The sequence below is a fragment of the Acipenser ruthenus genome, chromosome 18 (genome assembly GCF_902713425.1).
Source record: "Acipenser ruthenus chromosome 18, fAciRut3.2 maternal haplotype, whole genome shotgun sequence".
Lineage (NCBI taxonomy): Eukaryota > Metazoa > Chordata > Actinopteri > Acipenseriformes > Acipenseridae > Acipenser > Acipenser ruthenus.
Genome location: NC_081206.1, coordinates 27,933,289 through 27,957,389, shown reverse-complemented (window position 1 = coordinate 27,957,389; position 24,101 = coordinate 27,933,289). Strand labels below are relative to the sequence as shown.

General features: G+C 35.8%; 1 protein-coding gene and 1 non-coding gene across 4 annotated transcripts; both read left to right on the top strand.

Moving 5' to 3' along the window:
* LOC117422936 (nesprin-3-like) lies at window positions 1-19,069 on the top strand. 3 transcript variants are annotated; one of them, XM_034038194.3, is made up of 20 exons: window positions 1-94; window positions 775-942; window positions 5,088-5,169; window positions 5,542-5,699; window positions 5,935-6,107; window positions 6,542-6,851; window positions 7,899-8,054; window positions 8,913-9,257; window positions 9,678-9,814; window positions 10,066-10,240; window positions 11,187-11,369; window positions 11,685-11,828; window positions 12,336-12,470; window positions 12,774-12,935; window positions 13,128-13,291; window positions 13,652-14,117; window positions 14,592-14,750; window positions 15,102-15,266; window positions 15,601-15,639; window positions 16,696-19,069. In XM_034038194.3, the coding sequence occupies exons 4-20, from the start codon at window positions 5,556-5,558 to the stop codon at window positions 16,879-16,881; spliced, it is 3,243 nt and encodes a 1,080-aa protein (XP_033894085.3). In that variant the 5' UTR covers window positions 1-94; window positions 775-942; window positions 5,088-5,169; window positions 5,542-5,555; the 3' UTR covers window positions 16,882-19,069. The 3 variants fall into 3 exon arrangements, with proteins under 3 accessions (XP_033894085.3, XP_058847770.1, XP_058847769.1); XM_058991787.1 differs by lacking the exons at window positions 1-94; window positions 775-942 and adding an exon at window positions 1,814-2,066 and having other exon boundaries at window positions 5,099-5,169; XM_058991786.1 differs by lacking the exons at window positions 1-94; window positions 775-942 and adding an exon at window positions 1,814-2,066.
* Window positions 264-532, top strand: LOC131698717 (small Cajal body-specific RNA 13). The gene has a single exon (XR_009307725.1). It is a non-coding gene; the product is annotated as a small Cajal body-specific RNA 13 (non-coding RNA).
* Window positions 19,070-24,101: the final 5,032 nt, after the last annotated feature.

The following is a 24,101-nucleotide window of genomic DNA, read 5'->3' as shown; positions in this document are numbered from 1 at the left end:
TTGCTGGTGTAGTTCCGCTTCCGGGTGGATTTAAATTCCAGGTGAAAGTTGGCGAGTGAATATTGTTTTGTTTTGAAGAGTACAGAATAGTAAGGTATGTACCCGATAAGTATGGTGACATTAATTGAAGGGGTTTATTCTGTAAAATTATATCAAATTGAAATGTTCGTTGTATTAAATTAAACTAAATATGAATGTCAATGTGTGTTTAACATGAATACATACAACAACTAAGGACTACCGTCCTTAGCAACGCGTTCAGATATGTGCAGTCCTTCACGTTTGCCCTTTGTACTATTCTGTGCTTGGGGTTTATAAGGACTGCAAAGAGAAAATAAAGGAAGTTTAGGCGTGACTGCAGAAGTAGCAGTTCTACGTGCGATATTTCTTTGACACTCCCATCCTATTTCCACGGTGGTGACAGATTCACCGGTTTTATCATCCATCAGCTAACAGGTAGAGAGAAGCGTTTGCATTGTAATATTTGGCGACACAAGTTATGTTTCCTCAAACACTTAGAACTGCCACACTTCATGCATGTTAAACAAACAAACACAAAAACTCATTCATTTTCTAAATAGCGTTCAATTTGATTTAGATTATTGACCGGATTTAAATGACATATTGTTTGTGTTTTACCATTGCTTTGTACCCAATAAAAAAAGCAATATTAGTACACGGGTTTAATCCGCCTTTGAAACGAATAGTTGTGTTGCTGTGATTACTATCGGCTGTGTGGGCTGTTGCTGAAATTAATTTTACTTTTTATTTCAGGTCGCTGGAATCGGTTTATCGCATCACAGTTGAGGATCTTTATGGTTTTCTACTAGTCAGTGCTGCTTCCATAATGATTACCTCAAAATAGAAGCAGATTTTTGAATGACATTTGTATTGAATTTCTGTATAGGGTAATGCTGAAGGAAGTGTATGGTAACAAAGATGGTAAGCAACAAATGGATGTTTAAACAAGAGGCTTTTCCTTGAATAATAAATACAGTATTTTACTTTGAAGTGTTTTTTTCTTTCTGTGAACATGTGCACAAACATATACTGGGATTGCTGTAGGGTGGTCTGCAATCTTGTCTTGCCAAGATATTTTATATCAACATATTTCATTTGTTTGGGATTCTTTCTGCTTACTACGATGTCGGACTATTCCAGAATTGTTTTCTATTTCAATAACTTTACTCTAAAATGTGACGTGGCACATGCTACCAGGAGTTTCAATGTATACATTATTTAACTAGAGGAGTTTTTTTTTTTTTTTTTTTGTAGAAATGATTGAAGGTAGAAATTAAATATCTAGAAAAATGTTGGTGGAGGATCTATTTTCTTATTTTGAATGGACTTTCTGCTGTTTTATACGAATGTTTTAAACTAATTTCCCTGTAGGACATTTACAATTTTAGACTTATGTGCCCTCTTTAATTATAAAACAATTTTACATTATCTACTTCTAGACCTGATATTTAAACATAGTTGTAGAAACTGCCTTTTTATGTGCCATATATTTTTAAAACTGTATTACTGCGCTATTTCAATCTCCTGTTCTGGATTTATGTTCTGAAGTACCAACTGTAACTCCCTCCCAAAATTTAAACATGCAGTACAAAGATCCATCAGACCACGCCCCTTTCATGTTGCGTACTTTATATTTAGGCAATTGTTACATTGGGCCAAATATTAAATTCAAAACAAAATGTTTATTTTCATTGCGTGCAATGTGTACAAATATATGAAAAATAAATCTGAAACCAATTAGTTCCGTTTGAGTTGGTTTTGTTTGGAAGAGACGCCCTTTCCAGACTTTAGGTATCACGTGGTACTGTGCAGCGCAGTATGCGAAGAGTATTTATAATTCTGCCATCTGAGCAAGCTGTTCGGTTGCTCTGACGATTGGTTGCTGTCGTCTGGTAAAAGGTACCGATGTCACACGACTAGATTTCAATTAGAGGAGGCCTTGGATTCACTTCCTTCACTGACAGTTGAGTCATGAAAAATGTATCTGGAGGGATCTTAGCGCTGTGTGACTGTAGTTTAAACACGCAATTGATGCCTATGTAGTGGTATGTAAAGGACATTTTCTTTGATTTATATAAAGATTACAAATGTTATTTTTTTTAATTAATCATACTGTATAAAGTTATCTGTAGACAACAAATACGTGTTATTTTTTTTCTTTTCAAATAGATGTGATTTTAAGTTGTTGCAGAATTTAAGATCAATCGAAAACATCTGTATATATTTAAGGTCTGCTCGCAATTGATACATTTGGTCGCTGACTGGATACTGGGTAGCATACGTAAACCAATAGATGGGTAAAACTACAGGTTATTTTACACTTTAGACAGATATTTAAAAGTGAAACGAGCTACAGTGGTTTTTTTTTCATTGTACGGATGCAAAAGTTTAACTTGTGTAACCATATAGAGGCAGAATTGCCAGGTGCATCTTTGGACCAACCTACAGTAATGCATAGACGCAGGGTAACTTACTTTACTTTGAAATACAATTGGCACAGGGAAACATTGGCATGAGTGTAAAATATATACTGTTGCATTCATGTTATTACATCAATTGGCACATGTCTGGAGGAGTATTTCAATAGGTATTGCTACCAAAAAACAACCCTAGCTAAATTAATTTCGTCTGCTATTTTAAAACGTAATGTACCGTGCTTTGCCTGTAAGGATCTGGTTACGTAAACATTTCATATGCCTTTTACAACCAATTGCAGAACCTGTTTAAACGTGTCTGATATGTGAGCTGTGCGGTCGTATATCTTAACTCGGCTAAATATATCGGTATTTCCTGTTGATGTAGGTGGCTGTAAACAATAATTCGCCCTCTAAATACTGTACATAAGCTAACTGAAGAACGGTACTACCATCTTTGTAATTTGGCGTGCTCTAGTAGAATTCCAGAAATATGACTGTAAAGGAATATGCTGTATACTATACTATAGTGCAAACAATCTTCATAGAATAGAGACAGTGCCAAGCCTTTAAAAACGGATGAGCCACCAAACGTATATGCAAATCCTTTTATTTGTGTGGTAGCCCGGGGAAATCATTAACTGGTAGGAATGAGTCACTCCTAGGGAAACGCCTAATGTAATAAAGAAAAAAAAAATACTTTGTTTTCAGCGGGGAATTATATCCGTTCAAATAAAAACAGAAGCAGCATGACCTATTGGCAGTTAACTTTATAAAGGTGGCATTTAATAACATTCACACTCGGTTTAGGTTTAATAATACAGATGCTGTTCTACATTTAAAATCATAAACGTACTGTCAGTTATAATTGCTCTGTATAGGATAGAAACTATTTTTTATGTTCCTGTATAATTTTAAATAATTAACCACGTATTAGGAAGTACCTATCCGTTTTTACATTTTAATGACTAAACTGCAATGCAGTTGTACCTGGCAGCTAATGTAAGGCAAGCTTTGGTCTATTTGAAAGTTCAACCACTTTCAAAAGAGTATATTGAAAAAGACAGATTTTGTCTGTAAAGGTTAAAAACACTAAAGTTGATACATTATTTATGCACAGGAAATGGAGCTCCAATTGGAAGCCCATTCACTTTGCAGAGCCTACTGATTTAGATGATCAAGCATGGTTTAGAAAGTCAGATACATATCAGTGTAGTTTCAGATCATTTTAGAGCAAGTGTTTCAGTACATTGTACCTTAGTGGTAACAACTGTACAACAAAATAACAATTATTTATACATTACCTGGGGAAAGGTGTAGGACATTCTATTAATAGCAAGGTGGCCTTGTGCATGGGGGTGTGCCATTTAAAATACAAGCTGAATTTATAAAAGATACTGAGAAACTGAAATGCATATTCCACATGCTCATGCATTATGAATATATTTTGGCTTTTGAGTAACCGGATAAGTAGCCTACATTTCAAAAAGTATGACTGAATATAAAGTCATGTAAAATAAACATATCTTCCTTGTGTGTATTTTGGAGAATCGTCTAATCGTGCTTGGTTTGTGGTTATTTTTTTGTTATAGTTATTTTCTTTTTGTGGGGGGTGGGGGCAGGCATGCTGAAATTGATGGGCTTCTGCTGTTTGATACTGTACAGTAATTTGATAGAAGAATTTGGGAAATGATGATACTGCATAATACAGCAAAAAACACATCTCTAAAAAATGTAATTCATTATAATAATAATGAAGCTGATGTTTTGGTAATGTTTTTTTACTTTTTTGAGCCTACACTTAAAACAGGCTCTTTTGCTTGCTCCGTGGTGCCTGGGGACTGGCTTGCAGTAGGTGGCGGCCAAAAATAATGGGGTCTGTTGGGCGGGGTTGTCCAGCTTGTTGAAACTGAAGTGGTATTTTGTTTCCCAAAACCTCTGGCATGCAAACAATGTTAGCTATGATGGTCTGTTTTTTATGGAAAGAGATTTAGTGAAAACAGTACTATCTGTACTGATGTGTTAAAACTTCAAATATTGATTGTCAGATTTAAACTTCATACCCAAGTCAAATACTGTTTATATTTCTTTCTTTAAAGAAAGTTCAACTGCCATCCTCATGCTGCGGCATTAGAACAGTGGAAGTTGTTATAAATAAAGTATGTCTTGCTAAATTGCCAACAAACCCACTGTATTTAGCATGCCTTTTTAGTTGTGTCTTCTGAACATCCCAATTGCCATTAAACAGATTTTTTTTAGAAAATGCACTGACTACTACAGATACATTCCATGAACCTCAGGTTGTAAACACTGACTATTCTTCAGCTACAAACACAGCACAAGTACATGGCTTAAGCATAAGTGTTTTAGGTTGGAATTATGGATGTAGATTTTTTATTTTGGTTCTGGCTTGCATCCAGAAACTATTACTGTTAGTGATAATGTGTTGTATTGTAATTTCAATGGGTGGAGAATCTACAGTTTTTTTCTTTATTTGAAATGCATATTTTAACCTGCTGACTTAACTTTAGACAGAAGCGATGCCAACAAGTCTAAGCTGTTCTGACACTTGACATTCTGGGGTATATTATAACGTATATAGGTGTTTTTTGTCCGTGGAATATTATTAATTGCATTCTCATTTATTCTCAGTGTCTTGGAAGAATTGACTTTCTGTTAGGTAACATGAAGAATATATACTGAGAACAAACTAGACTTCTCGATCAGCATTAAGGTAAGCAAATTAAAAGTCCAGAAAACAAGATTAGGCCTGCCTTGAGGTTGATGTTTGAGGCTCTCTTTTGAATAACCATACCCAGCTGTTACCTTATTCTATGCAGCTCATTTGGAGATAATATGATTAAACTCTCATAAATACACATGCATGTTGGATTATTCTTGCATAAGAACGTTTTCTGATTCAATGATCACCCCATAATTTCCATGAACTATGTGCTTGGATAAGGCCTAGTTGTGCTTTTAGTTTTTTTTTGTGATGTTGTCCTGCTCCACCAATGGAATTCTAGAGATTTACAAATATTTTAAGCTGGTACCTGGAATGTTGCAACATTCAGAACTTTATTCCTCCCGCCTTACCCAACTGCAGCTCTGTGTTGCACCATGACCCAGGAGGTGCAGGATGAGTTTGAAGAGAGCCTGGAGAGTGCCCAGGCCTGGATGCTGGCTGTCCAGGAGAGATTGAAAGTCAGTGACAATACCCAAGGCCCCAGGGCAGCCCTGGAAGCCAGGCTGAGAGAAACAGAGGTGAGAAACACACCACAGAGTGTTTGGATGTGAGGGATACTAAATAGGTTCAGTGTTTGAAACTCACTGGGCAAAATATAAATGTTCACTTTTACCTGTCAAATTTGGCAGTAGCCTTAACATGAGTTTTTGTATTTCATTTGCTGGATAGGTATTGGGGTCTCTTCAATTGTTATCATTAAACCATACATATTATGAGAGATGCCATTCCCCTTATATATTTTCTTTTTCATAGAAAATCTGGGAGTCGGAGCATGATGGCAGAGTTAAGATGGATATTGTATTTGTGGCAGGGGACGCTGTTCTGCAGTGCAGCGATGAGGACCAGAAGCATAAAACACTCTCCAAACTAAAAGAAATAAAATCACTGTGGGAAGAAACATGTACATACATCATCCACTGTCACAGGTAATATAGGTTGAATTTGCTTTAGATACCACAGAAGATTTGTATTTTATTAAAAAAAAACTTAAAATAAAAGAGAAAATAAAAACATTTGATACAGTGATGTCTTCTGCTGGCAATCTCTAGTGTTTCATTAGCAAGATTTCTATTCCAAAAGAAAAACAGATGTATTAATGTAAGTTGTTATGCATTAATATTACCAACGTTAGTCATCTTCTTACACCCAAGGTTAGAACAGACTACATAATTTAACAAATGTATTTCAAGTCATGGAGAGACTGGCATAATGCTGTTTTCTTTTTTTGTTGAAGCTAAAAACAAGATACATGTGTTCAGCCAAATCAGCTTTTTGATAAATATCCTGATAAGTGTAGGACGTTCTGTTTCTAGACAAACATTTCCAGCTGTTTTCACTGTCCTCACTTGCCCCTCTGTAGCCGTATTGAGTGGGTGTGGCTGCACTGGAGTGAGTACCTGAAGGCCCATGAAGAGTTTGGGCTGTGGCTGGGGAAGATGAAGATGACTCTTGAACCCAACCTGGAGCTGCAGCTGGGCTTGAAAGAGAAGCGCTGGCAGCTGGACCATCACCGCGTCCTGCTGAGTGACACCGAGAACCAGGCCATCCTGTTGGAGAGGCTGCTGGACGAGGCAGCCACCCTGTATAACCGCACCCAGGACCCCAGTGTGGACAGTGAGGCCCAGGAACGTCTCAAAGACAGTTATGAAGAGATCAGAACCAAGGCTCAGGTTGGTACAGGCTGCAGTGTTCATGGTTTTGATAGACACAATGATATATCTCTTACGATTTACCATTTTTTATTAACTTGTCATGAACATTTTTAGCACAATTTATTGAGTGTATCAGAATCTGGTGCTATACGGAGGCTGTCTTTTTTTTCTGTTCTCCCGTCTGTGTTTGTCGCAATTTTCATTACTAGTTGAAATTGTTCTTGACTTTATATCTTAATTAAGTATGTGTGATGAGACTGACCTGTGCTGAAAAAAAAACACACCTGAAGAACAATGAGATACACAGAATGCATTGTCTTGTACTTCAGTGAACGAATACATCTGAAACACAGTGCAATCTCTAGTTGTCATTAACCTGCCAGGAGCTTATTTGAACATGTGTTCAATGTGTTTGGCAGTGCAACAAAAGCTATTCCTTGTGGTGTTTGTAGTGTCAATGTTAAGCCCTGTTGCTCAAATGGCATGCTTTTAAAAAGGTTCAGATAAGTAGTAGTTAAAGCAAACCATATCACTTTAACCACATTCTGTAGCACCTTCTTTTTATTACATGTTTTTTTTTTCATTTGAAGTATTCATATACTATACTTATACTCATGTTAAACTTTGATTCAGCTTTTACTTATTGCTAGTGTTTCCTGTCTGCAGTGCTGTCCTGCACGTACAAATGTGTCTACCGTATACCTTTAGTTTGTCAGCTGTTTGTAGAAGGGGACAGTCTTCAACAGGTGTGAAACATAATACCAGGTTTTCTTACTATGTTTCAAGTGACTATTCTGGGGTACAGCTATAAAATAAGTTTAGACATGGGCTAAATGTTGACTTGAGTCTGTCCAGAAATACCATGAGGTGGGGAATGTTCAGATCTTGTTGACACACCGAATCTAAAGAGCACTTCATGTCATGAGAGCCTTTTTTTAAATGCTGTGAGTGTAACAAAAAGCTTAGCACTGTAACCACATTAAAGTAAAACAAAACAAAGGACGAACTGCATGCTAATAACTGGTCTCGGTTCTGAAAGTTTTTTTTTTTCTTTCTTTTTTTCAGGAAAGAATGAAATTACTTGAAAAAATTGTAGAGGAACACCAGCTTTACAAAGGTTCTACTGATAAATTCAGAGTCTGGCTGCGCTCCAAGGAGGAAGAAATCACCCGGTGCAGAGAAATGACAGATTCAACAGATGAAAAACAGGAGACATGGAAGGTACAGCAGTTTAAAGTGAATCTCATTGTATATAATTAAATAACACCTGTGAAGAATTCTGTAGTGACCACATCCTAGAATAAACACTCTTGAATGTATTATAATTAAGGCTTCTGATTTTTGGTTTTAACCAATAAAACACCCCCTATATATATCTATATATATACACACATATAAAAAAAAAATTTACGCTGACTTCAATCCTTTCCCATTTAAAAAAAAAAAAAAAACTACTACCTTTCCCAGTGCTCTCTATGATTGATTCGTTCTGAATGATTTAAACCCACCCCAATTACTGAGTGGCAGCAAATTCCTACATTTCTATTGGAGACTCCGCTTGCGAGATTTAAAACAAGATTACAATTACAAGGCTTGTTTGTGGGATTTAAAGCTATATTACAAGTGGATAGAATAAAACAGGAAAGAAGGTACAGCTTAAGCGTACAAGTACTGTTGAGTTTCTATACATACAAGCATTTTGGAAAGTAACCGAAAACAATAATTTTATACAGTGTATAAAACTCGAAAATAGCTACAAATAAGCACCAAAAAATGAAATCAATAAAAACAGAACAGAAGCCCTAAGTATAATTAACATTTGATGTTTGGGTCCCTTTAAAGGATTGCTAGTAAATCTCTAGAATTAGATTGCTGGGATTCAATTAAAGCAATTAAAACCATGGGCTGTCCGATATCCAGCTACGAAATATAACATTTGGAAGTCAATTTTAACCAATTAACTATATAAAAAGTGGCCAGTTGAAGACTTTTTGTTAGATAAGTTACTTGATGAGATTGGTTGTTCTTTTTGATATCGGAACTCAAAAGCTGTCTCTCTTTTTTTCCTGCTTCCCTCAGGACATTCTTAAAAGTGTTAAGAGCGAGGAGAAGACTTTACAGCACATTGAAAGGTTGGCTGAGGCTGTGAAGAACAGTACGTCTCCACTGGGAGCAGAGAAGACCACGAAGGAGGTGGAAGAGCTGAGACAAGCCTGGGAGAGCCTGAGGCTGGCTTGTGAACAGGAGCAAGAGAGACTAGAGAACACTGTCCGTATTCAATCAGAATACACAACCAAGGTTCTCAAGATGAAATCTGACATGGCAGAACTCAGAAAGCTAGTGCAGAAGCTTAACCAAGACTTGGAGTTCAAAGACGTGGAAAGAACAGAAGAGCAAATGGTAGCTCTGTGGAGAAAATTTATGGTAAGATGTGTGGAGATCACAATTGTGTTTTTTCAGCTTTTGTCACCATCGGCATGGTTTGCAATTGTTGGGCTTTCGTGCATCTGTCAAGTTGGAGTCTTAAACATTGACATTATGAGCATAACAATCTTGTCTTTCATACCTTGTTATTTTTTTTTTTTTTAAATACAGACTATAAAAAGAGGTATGTCACAACCAGGATTGCGATTTGTGAAACTAGATTGTGGTTTGCTGTTTTTGTGTTTAGTTTATAATACAGTGCATGTGTTTTTAAAAAATATAATATCAGTTTGTTCAGAAAATTGAGTGCTGTACTATAAAGCTATGGAATAGCTACAGCATGCTCTTTTGTTTCTGTTTAGCTGTAGTGTTTTCTGTGTGTTCTGTTTGTACTGACTTCATGTTGAATTGGTTTTCCAGGCAATCAGGACAACTCTGGCAGTGGAAGAGTCACGTGTTGAGAGGCTGAAAGCTCAGCTGAAGGAGTTGTTCAGGTTTTCTCAGAATGTGAAGCCTCATTCTGATGATGTTCTGGCTGCAGTGAAGGAATATCACAGGTGAATAAATGTTTGGTAAAGTCAAGTATTTGCTTTCCATAAAACATCCTGCTTCCAGTTCATTTGTCACTTGCTGTAAAAACCAAACAACATATTTAGAAAACACCCAGCCTTCTAAATAGGCCTGTTTGTACTGTTTGTACTTCATATACATAGTGTGTAATATATTGTGTTTATTGGTACCCAACAGCAACAAAACATCTTCACAGTATTGTTGTGAGCAGATCTTTTTGTGGTCTTGTTTAATGCAGTGTGAAAGGAAAGGCATTTAAACTGTCGACGGAGACAGAGAGCAGTCTGAGGCAGATCTTCCAGGATCCTCTGCGAAAGTTTGTGCAGTGGAGGCCCTCAGCATTGAAAGTTCTTGAGAATTCTTCAGAAGTTACAGATTTTGCACTGCTCAGCATGCACATGCAGCAGATTGAGGTATGGCACATATTCCATTGTCTGTCTGTCATTGTTTACCTGGAACAAGGAGGCTGTGTGGTCCAGTGGTTAAAGAAAAGGGCTTGTAACCAGGAGGTCCCCGGTGCAAATCCCACCTCAACCACTTTGTGTGACCCTGAGCAAGTCACTTAACCTCCTTGTGCTACGTCTTTCGGATGAGATGTAATTGTAAGTGACTCTGCAGCTGATGCATAGTTCACACACCCTAGTCTCTGTAAGTCGCCTTGGATAAAGGCGTCTGCTAAATAAACAAATAACATGTTCTCAAGGGAGGCTAGACAAGTTGTGCATTGTTCAAAAATTCCTAAAATACATGTTCAGGTTTAGTAGTACTATGGTATGATGTTGTGGTATTTTCTTGTTTGGCTTGTTTAGTGTAAGGTTGTTGTGACATAATCATTCTTGACATCTGAAGAAAAGGTAAGGTTTTGTGGTTTGTTTGTTTTTTCAATTTGTATTGTTTCCTAGTTCAAATATATATTTTATACTGCTTTACCTACCTAACAATCATAGCAATATCCCTTTTAATTTATTTATGCTTAAGCCCAGAGCAGTTTGAAACATAATTTGAATCATTTATATCTGTACTGTTTTTGCTGTAGTTATCAAACTAATAGAAAGAAATTAAGAGAAAAAAAGCAGAGGAAGGCAGAGCAATTCTTTGATCTATAGAAACTGTTGCTTTCACAGCTTATGATTCTTCTAAAGGTGTGTGTACACTGATGTATATTAACTGTTAACTTGGGACACAGTCAATATACATTAGTGTTACTGAGATTGCATCGGCAAATCTAAGCACCACCTCTGTTTTGATCACTAAAGTTGATATCTTTAAATCTGGCCCAGAATATGCATTCTGCAGTTTAGGATACTTAATGATAAAGATTCTGATTTTTAATAATACATGTTTTGTCATTTGATCCAGACATTGCTGTGTCAAAGCTCTCAGTTCCAGGAGAGGCTCAGCCTCTTGCATGTAAAGCAGGATTTGCTGGGCAGCATCTTTATTGAGGAGAAGGCAAAGGACCTGAAGTCCGATCTTGTTGGAGCTATAAAAGAGAGAGAACGCCTTCACAACAGACTACTCCAAACGAAGAGCCGGCTGCAGGTAAAGCCATCAGGAAAGCTTTGAAAGACCAGGGCACAGCATTCCTTTGCATAGTTTGCCCCCTACTGTTCACCAATGTTTAAAAACAAACAGTTGTCACAACCTGGTTATAGCTTTGGTATTTACATGCTGTTACTCTGAACCTAGCGGTACCATAGACCATGAATTTTTTTTTATTTATTTATTTATTTATTTATTTTTTTACCCATTTCAGCTATGCAGATTAACAGGACAATTACATTACAAGATTACAAAATATTGTATTAATACAGTTAGTTTTCTTTTTCTAATGTTAACATGCTTTTTACACATCAGAGTTTAATGTCAAGAACAAAGGATTTTGATGTGGCTTATGGATCATTCCTGAAACAATTGGATGATATCAGGGTGAAAATTGAAGCTGAGAATGCCCTGCAGCCTGACATCCTGACTAAAAAGGCTCAGTTTGAACGATTGGAGGTAATTTGCTTATAACAATCCTAACAGTTTTGCTAAATTAATTCAGCATCATTTCTCAAAACATGAGCTTGAACATAGGCAGATTAGCTGTGTTTCCAAAGCGGTAAGAAAATGTTTACAAAAAACACGTTCAGTGGTATAAAGGAATGTCTTATGTACTATAAATCAGAACTTTGCGTCCAGCAAACAATAAAAACATGCATTGGTGTTTTTGATCACTATTTTGTCAGATAAGTTTATAATTCTCTGTGCTGAAGCTATAAATACTGGGAGACAGTTAACACAAATAATGAATCAAACACCCCACCCCTGTAAGTCTGACAGCTGTTCAAACTCAAACCATCTCTGAAACACATAACTCTGAATTGTGGGATTTGACAATCAGGATCTCCTGGTTTTTAGGCAGTGCAGAAGCGCCAAACCTTGCTCTTTACTGCCCCCTAGTTGTAAAACAAGCACTCTTTTGCTTTTTGAATGTTGCATGTGTAATTGTAGTTTTCTTTACAGATAATTCAGAACGATTTAGCTGACTTTGAAGCTCACAGTCGACAGCTGGAGAGTCTGGGTTCCTCAAACCCCGCCTACAGAACTCAAATCGGCCAGCTATCAGCTGACTGGAAAGCACTTCATAGATCCTTAAAGGTAAAAAAAATATACAAGTTGTCAACACTTTTTTTTTTTTTTCCCCTTTACTTTTCATAAATAGAATAAAAAAATGCCAGACACTTAAAATAAACAGTTATTAAACTACTAATTCAAGCCATTATACATTTGTTAATTTCCAATAAAAGTGTTCTTTTAAACAAGGTCAATACCATTATGGCAATACATCAAATAAGATGGTGCAGTTTTTGTGATGTTTTTACTTTGTCAACTATATTAATTTCCTTGTAGTTCTTTAATCTAGCAGCTGGATTTACACTTCTTTTTACAAATGTCTTTCAGATTAAACTTCAGGCAAGCGAACATGCTATTTATGAGCATGAATGTTTTCATGGGAACTTGCTGAACCTGGAACATTGGTTGATGGAAACCAAACAGAAACTGGAGTTGTTTCGGAGTTCAAATGGGGAGTGGAACATTGAGAACCACCAAGCTGAGGTTCAGGTCAGTCAATAGTTGTGTTTAGTTTTCAGTGCCATTTGTTGGTGTCGGCTTAGCAGAGTTTCTCATGCAAAGTTATACTAGGCCCAAACCCTCTGCTTCCCTCGCTGCTGGTTTTTGGCTGAAAGTTAGAAGACAAAAATATGTGGCTGGCTTTTCGAATGCAAATGAGCTTTGTGTTGCTTTTCTTTGCAGAAATTGCTTGCCGAGTTCTCTGAGAAGGATATTGAGCTTCACCAGGTTGAGTCTCAAGGAGATGCTGTGCTGACAAAAACATCTTCTGAAGGCAGAGTGCACATACAGAGAGACCTGGAGCAGCTGAGGGAATCGAGGGCTTCCCTGATGAGCAGTATCACCAGGCAAGATATGCATGCTTCCTGTATGCATTTAAATAAGATTCTGTTTTTCAGGTGGCAATGTTTAAATGACAGAAGCCTTGGTTTATTTGTGATATACTCCAAAGTTTTAGTAATTCTGCTCAGTGTTTTGTTTATTTCCTTTCCCCTTTTAGACTGTAGGTCTTAATATGTGGTGTATCTAATCTTTGAGATATTAAATTAAACTGAAACATTAACTAAGGAATCATTCATTTGGGCATTCAGGCTTTACAATATTATAGTGCTTCCAATATTATGGTGCTAGTAGTTGAAGCCCGTAAAAAGCCCCTGGTTTCTATTAATAGCTATTAATAGTGTTTCAAATCTTTTCTGCATCTACAGCTTGCGAAGCAAAATCCAAGCTGGAGGGGGTAATGAACTCAGTATTGAAGTAACTGATCATGGAGCTGAAGGAGGAAGTGGTTTCAGAGGTGAAGGATATTATGACTCGAGACGTGGAAGTAATGAACTCCGAGTCAATAAAGTCAGTGCTGGAGATGTACCTGATGTCAGAAGGGAAGGAGATTATAACCGAGATGAAGGTGGTATCGATTATGAATTTAAAAAGACAGGCAGTGAACGAGGCTTTGAATACAGAGGTGGACATTACGCATTAAAAAGAGAGGGTGAATATGACCAATCTGAGGGAGGAGGAGGTATCCAAGCCAGAAATGAATATAAAGAACACAGAAGAAATGATTTCCAAAAGCAGGGAAGCAATGAAGTTCAAGGAAACCTTGGAGTGAAATTCAGAGGTTCAGGACAACGCATCAAAGTGACAACAGACACTCCTGATGGATACACCATGGTAGCAGGATTTTAAATATTCTGTTTTATTTGTATATGTGTTTTAATAAGGTATACAAACCAGCCATACTGTGTGTTAGTTAATCTGTTGGAATTATAACTACTTGTTGTGGTCTTTTAAATTTTTTTTTTTTTTTTTTTTTTTTTTTTAAATAAACGTCGTTGAAGAAAATTTGCTTTGGAAATGCATATGAAATAGTGTAGCTGATGATGAACAAAAAAGACATCCACATCAAGATCTATTAGAAACCCTGTCTCTCACTAAGAAATAAATAAAACTGTTCAGAAACAATCAGAACAGAGCAATACAAACCCCAAGCTGGGATCGTTCTTGCCATGACTATTAACTGACACTTCAACAAACACAGAATGAAAAAGCACTGTTTCATACCCTTGCGGTTTTAAAATCGTCACAATACTAATTGCAATGTGGAGAGATGTTTTGATTGCTAAATTAAATATGTATGCTTTTCAGGACGGCGCACAAGAAATCCAAGGTTGCAGTGACTACCATAAACTGCAGAAGCAATTTGAAGAGTGGCTGAGAAGTGAAAACGGCAAACTAACCAAGATTTTAATACGTAAAGAGTCCCTGAGTAGTAAAGAACTGAAAAGCAGGCAACAGGGACTTAAGGTAGGATTTTGTATTAAAGGCATTTCTGCAAACCACATGTAGGCTAAATCTAAACTAAATAAAATACAGTATACATCCGTTGTCTAAAAGAGGTTGGGTGGGTTATGGGTCAGCGCCCCTGGTTGTATTGTAGACCTGGGCAGCAGTGAGTGAAAATAAGGACTGGGGACGGCCTGACTGGTGGTAAGGCACTTTGTATGGATCCTTTTTTTTGAAAATTTGTATTTATTAAAATGTAAGCTTTTCAGTAGTTAATGATGTCTATCTAATACTTTGAATGGATGTTAAACTCCTCTAAATGTACAGTAATGTATGGTTTGTATTTTATTGACACGTGTTCTTTATGCACAGGAGCTACGGTCACGCATCTCTATGGGGCAGGATCTATTTCAGTCTTTGCTGAAGTCAAAAGGAACTAAAATGGGTGCAGATGCACACCTGGAGGACCTGCGCTACCAGTGGATGCTCTATAAATCTAAACTGAAAGATGTTGGGGACCTTAGGGTAGCTGCCCAGGTATTTATATGAATTATTCGATATAAATGATTATCTCCTCTTAAAACCTTTTAACTCCACTGTGTTAGTGTAATTACTTGGTAATCTAGTTACTGAATATTTCTGTAATGACCACAAGATGGTGCTTTGTCTTGTTTGGCAGATCATTAATGTAGTGGTCTCTAGCTTACTTTTATATAGCAAAGAAAAAACATATTTGTTTAAACTGTAAAACTAATTTCTGGAGTGAAACATAATCATTCCATTTATAACATTTTTGAAAATCAGTTTCTAACTTGGTATCTGATAATATTGATAAATGTTTTAGAATAGTGATATACTTTTTGTTTCACAGAGACATGGACCTCTGGATGAGCCTATCAGGATAGAAAAGGTACACATTATTTTAGTAATACTATATACTGCTTTTATATTAATTTAGGAACTTCTGTCTGGTAAAAAAAAGTCTTATAAACTCTAAAGGGCAAGATGTATTTAGATCGGCTGTTCTGTGGGAAAACACAAAGGACTAGTTGGCCTGGCAAACACCTGAAGGACTATATCCACATCATCAGGGTCAAAGAAAAATGAATCTTGTTAATTATTTCTTTCCTAGTAAGAAGCCAGTGCTTGTGGTTTTAAGGAGGCTCTTCAGGTTAAGATTCTAAAGGTATCTGAATCTTAATGTTGGCAAGTTGATTAAGTCACTCCAATGACAATCCTTTTAAAAAACATATTTTGGCATGTACTGTACATTCTTGAACCACTTGCTCTGTTGGCTTCATTAAACCTGCCTCAACTTCCTGAGCTGTGTCCTTTCTGTCTGTATAGTTTTTGCTCATTAGCTGAACACCTTACAGTTGAGGTAATACTTAGCTGGAACAGGCTGAGACCATTCATTTCCAGATTTAGATCCTGTTTCTATTACATAATGATTTTTAATTAATTTTTTTTTAGGCCACAAGATTAGACCACCTCAAAGGACTCTTGTTCATTCTTACCCCTTACCCGTCTACCCCCTACCCCTGCAGTTTATGCTTATATTTATAGACACATTTCAACACTCTTAATCTGTTGTAAAAGGAGAGTTGTGGTTGCCTGTGTTACTATGTTTAAACCACATTGCATCACATCCCACTAATCCCATCTGTTAATTATTAAAATAATTACACTTTAATGTTAGACTAAGCCACCAGACAACAAGCATATCCCATTATTCTTCTATACAAGGTGCTGATGTACACAGGTTAAATTCAGGTAAAGGTTAAAAAAAATGTATATCAAATCGGAATTCTATTTCTAAAAGGTCTTACCTGAAACTGCAGTCTCATCAAAATCTTTATATTAACGAACTCCTTTTTTGGTGTCTCGTGAAAAGGGAATTGTCACGTGTGTGACATGGTAAACATGGTTGCATTCCAGGTTTTATAAATTTCTGTTTGTTTTTCAGAGACGATCGGGTTTCCTGTACCGGGTGTGCTGTGCTGCCCTGCCCCTCCAGCTCTTACTGCTTGCTCTCTTACTCCTGGCCTTCCTGCTGCCCCTAGTGGATGAAGGAGCCAGCTGCTCCCTGGCCAACAACTTTGCCCGATCTTTCAGCTTGATGCTGAGATACGATGGACCACCGCCAACATAATCTTAATCTGCACTGCTAGCGGATAATGGGATTGTTTTTCTTATACTGTGTACTGACTGACTCAAAGAGGGCGAGTGCTAACAAAACACATTCATTTAATAGTGTACTTTTTAATTCTGTTCCTTGGAGGCCTGTGGCTCGTTTTCCGAGACTTAAGTCAAGGATTTGCCTTGTTGTTTGATTTCTTCTGGTGAAATCGGTCATTGTTAAATTTAGTGAAAGAAGTGTAAGGAGTGTGGGTGTGTATGTGTGTCAGTGTAAAAAGGCAGTCTTGCCTTCAATTCCTTTGTCATTAATTGTAGAAAGGCAAGGCACCCCTCTAGCCTGTTAGTCAGCAGATTCAATCTTAAGCGAGGTTAGAACACTTTGGACCTCACTCTAGTGGAATTTCCAGTAGTATGAGCTTCTTGGCAACCTGTTTGCTAAACTTCCCTCTAATAAAATACGCCCTCATTATTAAGAGATGCTGAAGAGAATGTTTTATTCTTATAAGAAGAATGCAGACAAATGCTCGTCCTAAAACTTGAATTCCCAATGCAATTGATGGAGCTTGGGCAGCAGATACCACTTGAGAATTGTTATTCAAATAGGGCTATTTGTACATGTCAACATTATAAAAGCACCCATAGGTTATATGGGGAGCCACTTCAGTTTTGTTGAGGTTGCTTATTCATACAATATATTGAGCATAACATGACGTAGTATTATACATTGTATTTTTATATTGTAGATGCAAAAAAACTGAACATATATTTGGATGCTGTACAAAACCATTATTTGCTTTGTATCAATTAAGCCCTATTTCCAAAAGAGGGGAATATGTACTTGATTGAAATCATAGTTTATGTAGGCCTATTTTTTTGTACTTTTACAAAAAGCCAAAGAGGTTGACTTCTAACTGCACTTATAAACATTATTTTACTAATTCATCTGTATAATTATTGTATCAAATGGTTAAGTAATATGAAGTATTCATAAACTTAGAGCATTTGTCCAGTTTTCAAAACTGCTGGTGTCATTGTGTTGCACTACAAATCCAAAGACTTTTTAAAATGAATGTAGTGAGCAATCAACATTGACTCAATAACAGAGAGATTAATTCATTTCCCCCTACCTGACAGCACATGGTAGTGAGAACAACTTACTCAGTTACATTTAATAATGATGTTTGTCCTCTGTCTATGGACAGTTCTGAAGGGTAAATGAGAGATGTGTGTGTGTGTAAGCATTTCAAATTGTAACATTAATGTGCTTTTAGTTATGGTAATATGAAGATTCTAGTGCTTACACTTCCTTTGCAGCTGGATGCTGGATGTCTGCTAACAGTATTTCCTTTTTTGATCAAATTCCTACTTTCTTTGGGCCTTCTGCCCCTTTGTCTATTTGGCAGTAATCCAGACTGTTGCAAAAATAGTTGAACTAAACTTTTTTTTTAGTTTGTATTACTCAGTTGAGAGCAAGGAATTAATATCTGAACAAACGCTGTACAAAATTATTTTGACAGATTGATATACTATGGTGTATTAACTTTCCATTTTTAAGCTTTTTTAGTGTTTCCCTGTGCCTTTTTAACTAGTGTGTGTCAAGGATTAGACTCCTATTGTATATTATCAAATAATTACTATATATACAATATACAGCTTGTCCTGTAAAATATTTTAATTGGAGGAAAACATTGTATCAACTTTTACATCCACTATTAAATAGTTTAGTACCATTTATAGGTGCCATGTGTGTATATTAGGTGTATCTATTGAGTACAATTATTATATCTTGAGTTTTCATGTCCCGTGTCTTATACATCATGTAACAGGTCGAAGTTGTAATTCTTAATACATTTATTTTTTGATTCTCATGTTGTACTATTGAAAGTAAATTATGTACTCTACGGGTAAAGAAAGAAAGAGGGAGATAGTATTTTGGAAAGATTTAACCAGAATTTAAGAATGTTATTCCTGACAATCCATATTCTGTTTATGGCTACTTGTTAAAATTGCAACATAACAATATGCTCTACAGTATAACATATGTGGTTATTATTTAAACAATACCTTTTGTATTTTTTTTTTAAACTTCAAACAGTCGCATACATTATATCCTGAAGTTTGAGGTCATGTTGAATTCAAATTTGCTGGTATGTTTTACACGGTTGCTAAATAATTAAAGGCTTTGCATTGTGTAAACAAAAGCATTGTGTGTGTGTGTGTGTGGTATTTTCCATCAGCTAGACCATATGTTCTCTGTAAACAAGCTGCATATCTCACTTCAGACTCGCTCCCATCTAGTGCAATAAAAGTTTTCTTAAAATAAGTTATGCAAGCAAGTCCTAAAGTGAAACAAAAAACATGTTGAAGGCTCTTTTGTACTGTGATTTAAGAATACATTTCCTCCTCTGGCTGTTTTTGTTTGTATTCAGAAGATGTCAAATTTTAACCCCCAAATTAATTCTCTTATAGTATTTCACTTCTTAATGTTCTGTGCTCGTACATAAGGTTGTGAGATGGCCAGTGTTCCTTAAGCCCAGACCAGCCTAACTTTTCACTAGGTACGATACTTGTTTACAGCTGTGTCTACTTATGCGAGACCATGAATAGTGCTCATTCTTTCCACAGTATGGTCCAGCACATAGCTGCTCCTGCCCTTTGCTCATTTTTTATATAGTAAATGTTTAATCTTTTTAAAGGTAACCATGACAACATATTGCTTAATTAATGCCAGTATATGTTTTCCCACCGGGGGGATATAGAATTACAAAGGTTTCCTCTGAAGGTTAAACTGATCTCAGTATAAAAACACATTGAGATGTGGCCCAGCCATATGATTTTTAACATTTTAAATCTATGTCTATGCTTGTGTAGATGTTACTACTGACAAGCGCTAAAGAGAATATTAATTCATTTTCAACAACAACAAAAAATCTTGTTTATGTATAGTCAATCAATATCAGTAAATATCCTTTTTTTTATTTTTGGACCATGGGTACATGAAAGTGGACATAAAATGATATGCTAAATATATAAAAATGACTTGTAAAGTAGTTTAAAATAATGAGATTAAATAGACCATATATTTCTTTCATTTTAAAAAACTAAATCAGGGATTGCAGATATAGTTGGAGATCTGACATTGGTCATGCATGAACATGACCAGACCTCCTGCAACTGAGTAATGTATAGTCTTATAAAGCAATACCTTGTCCTACAGGGATGTCAACAGATCGTTTTTTTTTCTTTCTGGAAATCTATAGGTAGCTACTGTCCCAACAGAAGAAGGCAATTGCATTGCATTGTTACAATGTAACTTATTTCCTGATTTACTTATCAACATCAAATTATACTTCGATCTGAATAGATGATAATTTGTTTGCATTTCTTGTCTGGATTATGCCATCTTCTAGACCTGTATTTGGAGCATGTTGCTATTATAAACACTGTGCTTTTACCATGGTGTGCTGCAGATACTGCTTTTAGGACAGATAAACAAACATGTAAAATATCATCAGTCCACAGAGGAGCTGCAGGTTATAGCTTGTACTTTAAGCATAGCATAGCATAGCAGCTGCCACTGAGACTCCAAGCATGTGGGATTGAGACATCTGTGAAAGCTGGATGCCTGGAAGCCAAATAAAGTTATTTAAGCCAAATATTTGGAACTGGTGCATTGTTAAAAACAGGAAGACTGATCCTAAAATGAATGAAAATACACGTTGGTACTGCTGGTGGCACCCATATTCAACACAACTATTAGGATGTCATTGACCATGAATAGCTGAGAATATAAACCTACATTTATTGATTCACTGCTGGTTTTATAGCGCCAAGATCTGGCAACATGTGGCAATCGTCTTTTTTCTATCTCCAAAATGTTAACATTTGGTTGTATATATTTTTAAAGAAACTATATATATATATATATATATATATATATATATATATATATATATATATATATAAATATTCAACCTATAATATAACAATTATAATATATAGTATTGGGGGACACAGTCATCTTTGTGAAGCAGATTTTGTCTTTGCAGCCTCATAGACGAATATCATTCCTCACCCAGATGGTCTTGAAAGATGTGTTAGAGCAGAATGTTGCTTTCCATGTGCTGACACCCACAGGCATTGATGACATACAAAGCTCAACATGCTTTGGTCCAGCAAATATCACAGAGTTACTGATCCCATATGTTCCAGCTTGGACCTCAGAGTCATCAAACAGTTTTCTGATTTTTCATCTTCAATGTGTCCATGTCAACAGGGAGCAACATATAACAGATGTAACTGATAACGATACAGGAAGGCTTTAAGCACATCTGGATGTGATGAGAAGGAGATAAAGGGCATGATTGAGCCGTTATTGTTGATATCCATTTTGTGGTTGATAAGCTGTTGTTTGACCCTTGCTTTTACTATAAAGTATACTGGAGACCGCTACTGTAATAATAATAAAAACAATAGACCATTCTAGTTCTTCTGTCACTGTTAATGGCATGTAGAACAATGCAATTAAAATAAAACATCATCTTACATGGCTGTGCACTTTTAGTACATTTTTGGTGCATTGCATTAAAACAATGAGGTCATGTGACACAATGCCTTGTACAGTTCATGTCATCTGAATCTGATATTTTTAGCTTACACAGTAGTTATGTGCACACTACACAGATAAATCTGGCAGCACACAGAAAAATAATACATTTCAGTTTCAATTCATGTATGATTTAGACATACTGTAATTGTTTGAATTAGTTTTTTTTTCTAACAAGAGTAACCTATTAATAGTGACAAGCCAAATACAGTTCACAACAACTTCGTTAGGAAGAACGTTTAATGTTATAATTTTTAATTACTTTTAATGTTATAATTTGTAATTACTTTTAATGTTATAATTTCAATGCCATTTTAAATAGCAATACATCTTTCTGGTACAAGGCAAACAATTGCATATACACTTTGGGTGGTAATGATCAGTGTATAATTTGTTTTTGTACATGCACTTACATGCAAGTGCTATGAGTATTTGCCATGTCGGTATTTACTGAATCACTTAGCTTAGAAATGTATACTGACAACCCAATTCAGCCCTGATGTAGTAATGATGCAAATCGCTTGATGCCATCTGAGCAGTTATCCCCTTCCTTTGTTTAGAATGAGTACCATACATTTCCACTGTAAAGGTAAGAACAGCCAGGTGAGTACTCAAATATTAAGAACCTGAATTATGTTTTATATGCTAAAAATATATAGAAAATCCACTATTTTTGACAAGCATAGGTGTGAAATATGGGTGTACTGAACACAATTAAAGATTGATTTCTCTCCTGCTTAAAGGTGCATAGGTTCAGCCATTCTTGCATTAACATTAAACATTAAATAAGAGTCAGATTTCATTTAACTCAAGCTGGTTTAGTCTGATCCATCACAGATGTAAGGAAACATGTATCAAGAACAGTAACAGAAAATAGTCTGACCTTTGAGTAGAGGTAGAATAAAGGTTGATTTTTAAAAATATATTTTGGTTTTAAAAAAAAAAATACTGCTGAAAAATGTCATATTGCTCAGTTGTTTGTTGTGGGCATGGAGTTTGACCTACACCTTCAGTTATGCAACACTTGTGCATGCTTCAAATGCTGAGTGGGTAAAGTGCAGTGACCCAATGTTTTTAGCTATATATAATTGTAGAAGGCAAAAAATCAAACAAATGCTCTTCATTAACTGTCGTCTGCATGCCTTGGTGGTTTGCTTAGGACAACTTAACAAAAACTATACCATTGCTTTCTTTACATATACTGCACCTTTCACATTTAACCTCCGGAAAAGACACTGAAACATGATAACATTGTAATAGCCCATTATAATAAATGGCACTGTATAGTGTTTTCTACACAAACATATTCTGTATACACTGCAATACCAAGTGGCCAGCATTCTGCACTATACACTTTTATAAGGAGCTCCTTTAAAACAAAAAATAAATAGAAATTAAACTAGTGTCTCATGTATTACTACTTGTACTGTGAAATGTATTTTTGTTTACGACTGTAAGTCGCCCTGGATAAGGGCGTCTGCTAAGAAATAAATAATAATAATAATAATAATAATAATAATAATAATAATAATAATAATAATAATAATTTTGTTATATAACTGTGTAATGAGATTTGTGCATATTGGGCCTCAGCAGTTTTTCAAATGATTCTTTATTCTTGTTTTCTTTTCGTTACATCTCATTTTGATTTAATTGTGAACGCTGCTGATGAGCCACGAGTTAGACAACATGATAGACTTGGCAGGACCTAAATTACCTCCAGCTGAGGAAACAGATGAATACCATGTGCCTTAGCAACTACAAATATACCAGCTCATAATAGAGATACAGCTGATACTCCAATTGAATGTATGCTTACGTTTAACAAAGGATATAATGGACCTCTATGGTATAAGGATATTTAGCATTTTGCTTTAAGGGTTTTTTTTTTCCTTACCTTTTTATGACATTTGCAACCATTCAGTCTGGCCATGAAAAATGCATAGCGCTACAAGGTAATTTAGTTTTAATGTAAATGCTTACTATGTAATGCCAACTTGAAATTTTTTAACATTTTCTAATTTTTGCCATATAATATAACCAGCTTCCTTCATCATTTGCTTTAATCTCTCTCAAAAGAGATATTGTATTTTTAATGCACAATTAGTGAACTGAAAAGCTTGCTTCATTAAGTTCTGTAACTATATGTGTAGAACATATTGTTTCAACTCATTTCAAATATCTGCGTAGGCTGATGTTTGGCACAGTTTACAGAGTCTCAGTGAAAGGTTTCTATTCATGCTAGTGATAGATTTTTTGACATCTACAGTATGTATAACCCTAATTTATGTTGAAATGTAGTTCCTAGCTATACACTTGAATTGCCTTTTGTTATATGGCATTATATCTAGAAAAGTATGAATATTAATGGTCTGTTAAGATCAGGGAACATTTCATGCATGCATTCTGTAATTCAGCTTGGAAATATGTTATTGAGAGAAGTCAGAAAATGAAATTAATTTCAGAATGCAGTATGTTAACTTATGTTTTCTCTGGGGTAAAACAAAAGCTATCTATCACAGCACTGTACTGTGCAGACTGTGCAACTTGTCTTGCATATTTTGTTTTAAAAGACCTTAATGGTATTCTAGAATAAAGTTCATGTTGAAAGGCATTTTACATTTTTA